Source organism: Humulus lupulus, chromosome X (genome assembly GCF_963169125.1).
Source record: "Humulus lupulus chromosome X, drHumLupu1.1, whole genome shotgun sequence".
NCBI lineage: Eukaryota > Viridiplantae > Streptophyta > Magnoliopsida > Rosales > Cannabaceae > Humulus > Humulus lupulus.
The window spans coordinates 176,370,993-176,374,375 of record NC_084802.1 but is presented as its reverse complement, the minus strand read 5'-3'; the positions used below and the strand labels follow the sequence as shown (position 1 = coordinate 176,374,375).

Below are 3,383 nucleotides of genomic sequence, written 5' to 3'. Positions count from 1 at the left end.
GATAAGCTTAACGTGGATTTTTCTGGCCATTGTCTATGCCACCTCATCACGAACGTGTCAAAGCGCGTTGCTATCTATATCCAACGCCGCCGGTAGAGGACATATTTGTCATTTCACTATTAAACCTTTCCCGGGCCACACTACCGCCCGGACCAACCCGAGCTTAATCCCAAAACCTTCTCCCACTCCCACTACTCTCCCTATATTATTGTACACGTGTCCTATTCATTCATAGCTACCCACACGGACGAAATGTGTCTAAATATAAATATAGTTGTATCTTTTGCGGGCGAGTTAAGGACAATGGTTTTTGTTTTCTTTCTCTCTACTTTCTCTCGCTAGAGAGTGGATACCCACAGTCCTTATTAGTCGCTACTCTTTCTCTCTCTCTCTCTGCTCGACGACCACTTAACATTCACCCGTTTCCGTCTATTATCCGGCGCACCCCCACCCAACTCTGGATATTCTTGTCTGCTTTCCGGCGCCTGTTTGCAAACGCTGTCCCCCGATTGATGACAGCAAGCCCCCTGATCTGGAAGTTGAAGAGAAGAAGACGAAGGATCGGAGAAGGGTAGAATCGTAACTTTCCCTCTCAAGATTGTTCGAGACGGCGTCCATGGAGGTCTTTGTTGGACCCACCTTCGGTATCGATGTCTCTTCACCGCCAGCCTACGTGATGGATCCGGCACAGGACAAGCACCCGGTCGCCTCCTGCTTGTTCCTCAAGGAGGACGGAGCTGGTTCAGAGATCTGCGTCCCGAACAAGCCTCAGCCTGCGGATGAGTCATCCGATTGCTCCTCGTCGATCGGAGCTCCTGAGGACAGCGACGAAGATGGCGTGTCATCTCAAGGCGACGCCGACGAAGTCCAGAGCAAGTTTCGAGGCGGATCGTTCAGTACTTTGGACTCGATTGAAGAGGCTCTTCCGATCAAGTAATTTTTTTCTTTTATTATTTTTACCTATTTATATCCCATACGTTTAGATCAATGGAAAGTGAGTATTTGATTTTGCTTGCACTTCATATGCAAATTTTGAGAAATTAATTGAAATATTTTGGGTTTTTTTTAAAATAAAAATTATTGCAGGAGTGGATTATCAAACCACTTTTCTGGAAAATCAAAGTCGTTTACAAATTTAGCAGAGGTGAGCGTAGTGACGGATCTTAAGAAGAAAGAGAACCCATTAAACAAGAGGAGGAGGTTATTAATTGCATCAAAGTGGTCAAGGAAGTCATTCTACAGTTGGGCTAACCCAAAATCTATGCCTCTTTTGACTCTGAACGAAGATGAAGAACATCAGTTCCAAGGACAATCATCCATGGAGGACAAGGATAAAGAACATGATAGTCATGATGAATATGACGACGAAGCGTGTGGATTTCGCCATGGAAGGTTATCAAAGCTTCATGACAGAAGACTTAATAGTTTCAAGATAAGGAGTTGTTTCTCACTTGCAGATCTGCAAGAACACAAAGAATCATAATTATAATTATAAAATGCCTTCTTTTTTTAATTTGTTTTTTAATATGATGGATTGTGTATTTGCTATACCCACTCCCCCAAACAAAAATAAATAAATAATGATGATGATATATCTACAATGCTTTAAATATTTTCATAGTTTTATTATGGGAATGAGATATGGATAAACAAGGCTATGGGTGACGTGGATTGGATTTTCTTTGTACCCCTTTTGTTTATTAGATGGGACGAATATGATATTTGGGTAGTAAAAAGACCACTGCATCACTACTAAGGGGCTTTAGTGGTGCCCAATGTCACAAGTTCGCTATTTGGGCTCTCTAAGTAAACCTAACTTGCGGGACTTCTGTCACTCCAAGCTAATCAACTTACATCTCGCAGCAAATAAATTCATTGGTTAGCCACAAAAACATTTCACATTCAGCGGATAATAACAAAATATGAATAAACAGGAATCAGCCACCTCAAGATGACCAACCCGGCAGACGGGACGCTGGGGGGCAACTCAGGCAAAATAACGTCTTCAACCTGCTCGGAGCTAGCGAGCAGCGGAGAAGAGACGAGGATTTGAGAGATGTGCTCAATGATCGCCGTGAGTGACATGGCGAGAACATCCCCCCAGCAACAGAGGCCACAACAATTTCTATAGCTGTGCAGGCCCAGATAGATGCCCTCAGCCAGGCGGTGCAACAGCTGGTCGGGGGAAGAACATCTTACATCGACCACGACAGGACGAAAGGCACTCCTTTCATCCAGAGGATAGCTATGGCAGAGACTCCTAGCAAGTTTAAAATGCATACGCTTCCGAACTTTAATGGGTACGGTGACCCGGTATCTCACGTCAATAAGTTTGAAATACAAATGGACATTCAGAAAGTGTCCAAAGATGCTCGGTGCAGAATCTTCCCTGCAATAGTTTCTGATGCCGCCCATGAGTGGTTTTTCAAGTTCTCTCTTGCAAGTATAGTTTCCTGGGAGATGTTCGTAAAGGAGTTTTACAGACAGTTCTATGCAGGTCGTGTGCATCTGACCGAGGCAAACCAACTGGTTGAAATACGCCAGCAGGATGGAGAGCCATTGAAGGACTACATCCAGCGCTTTATGCGAGCAGCAGCTGAAGCAAAAACGGTGGGGGACAAAGGCAAAATGATGGCCATAACCGCAGGGGTTAGGTGTCGCACCCATCTCTGGAAAAGTCTTCGAAAAGATGGGGTTAGAACTACCCAAGAATTCTTGGACCGGGCTGATCGTTACATCAAGCTCGAAGATGCTATTGCCGACGATGGAAAGCCTCCAGGCAAGGATAAGAAGGTAGCCGAGCCCGCCAATGGGTCTAAGCCTAATGGCAACGGCAAAGGCAACGGGAATGGCAACGACAATGGCAAAAATGGGGGGAAACGACCACACAGTGAGCCTTCCACCTCTGACAATAAACGAGCCAAGGGTAACCGTTATGAACCTCAGTTCACTAACTATACTGCCCTAGTTGAGTCTCGGGGAGAGGTTTATCAGGCCACGAGTTCCAGCGTGCCTTATAAGAAGCCTGCCCCCATTCGAAAGGATATTTCGAAAAGAGACACTACCAAGTTCTGTCGTTATCATAACGACTACGGACATGATACCAACGGATGCAACCAGCTGAAGGATGAGATCGAGTTCCTTATTAGACAATGACACTTGAGAAGATACGTACGGGCCTCGGGAAATTCCCAACGAGAAGCTCCAGGTGACAACGAGCAAGCGCCCACACGCCAACGCTCGCCACCTTTGCAGCCTACCCCCGTGACTGGCACATTGTTAACCATCAGTGGAGGTCCGCACCTCGCGGGAAACAGCGGAAAGGCCAGGGAACGATACGCTCGGACTCTGCGCCACGACCAGGACATCGAGATGATGACTGT

The 3,383-nt window shown here is 46.0% G+C and overlaps 1 protein-coding gene across 1 annotated transcript; it reads left to right on the top strand.

Moving 5' to 3' along the window:
* The first annotated feature begins 292 nt into the window (after positions 1-292).
* On the top strand, positions 293-1,594 carry LOC133805161 (protein OXIDATIVE STRESS 3 LIKE 4-like). Its single transcript, XM_062243260.1, has 2 exons — positions 293-933; positions 1,087-1,594. The coding sequence occupies exons 1-2, from the start codon at positions 617-619 to the stop codon at positions 1,481-1,483; spliced, it is 714 nt and encodes a 237-aa protein (XP_062099244.1). The 5' UTR covers positions 293-616; the 3' UTR covers positions 1,484-1,594.
* Positions 1,595-3,383: the final 1,789 nt, after the last annotated feature.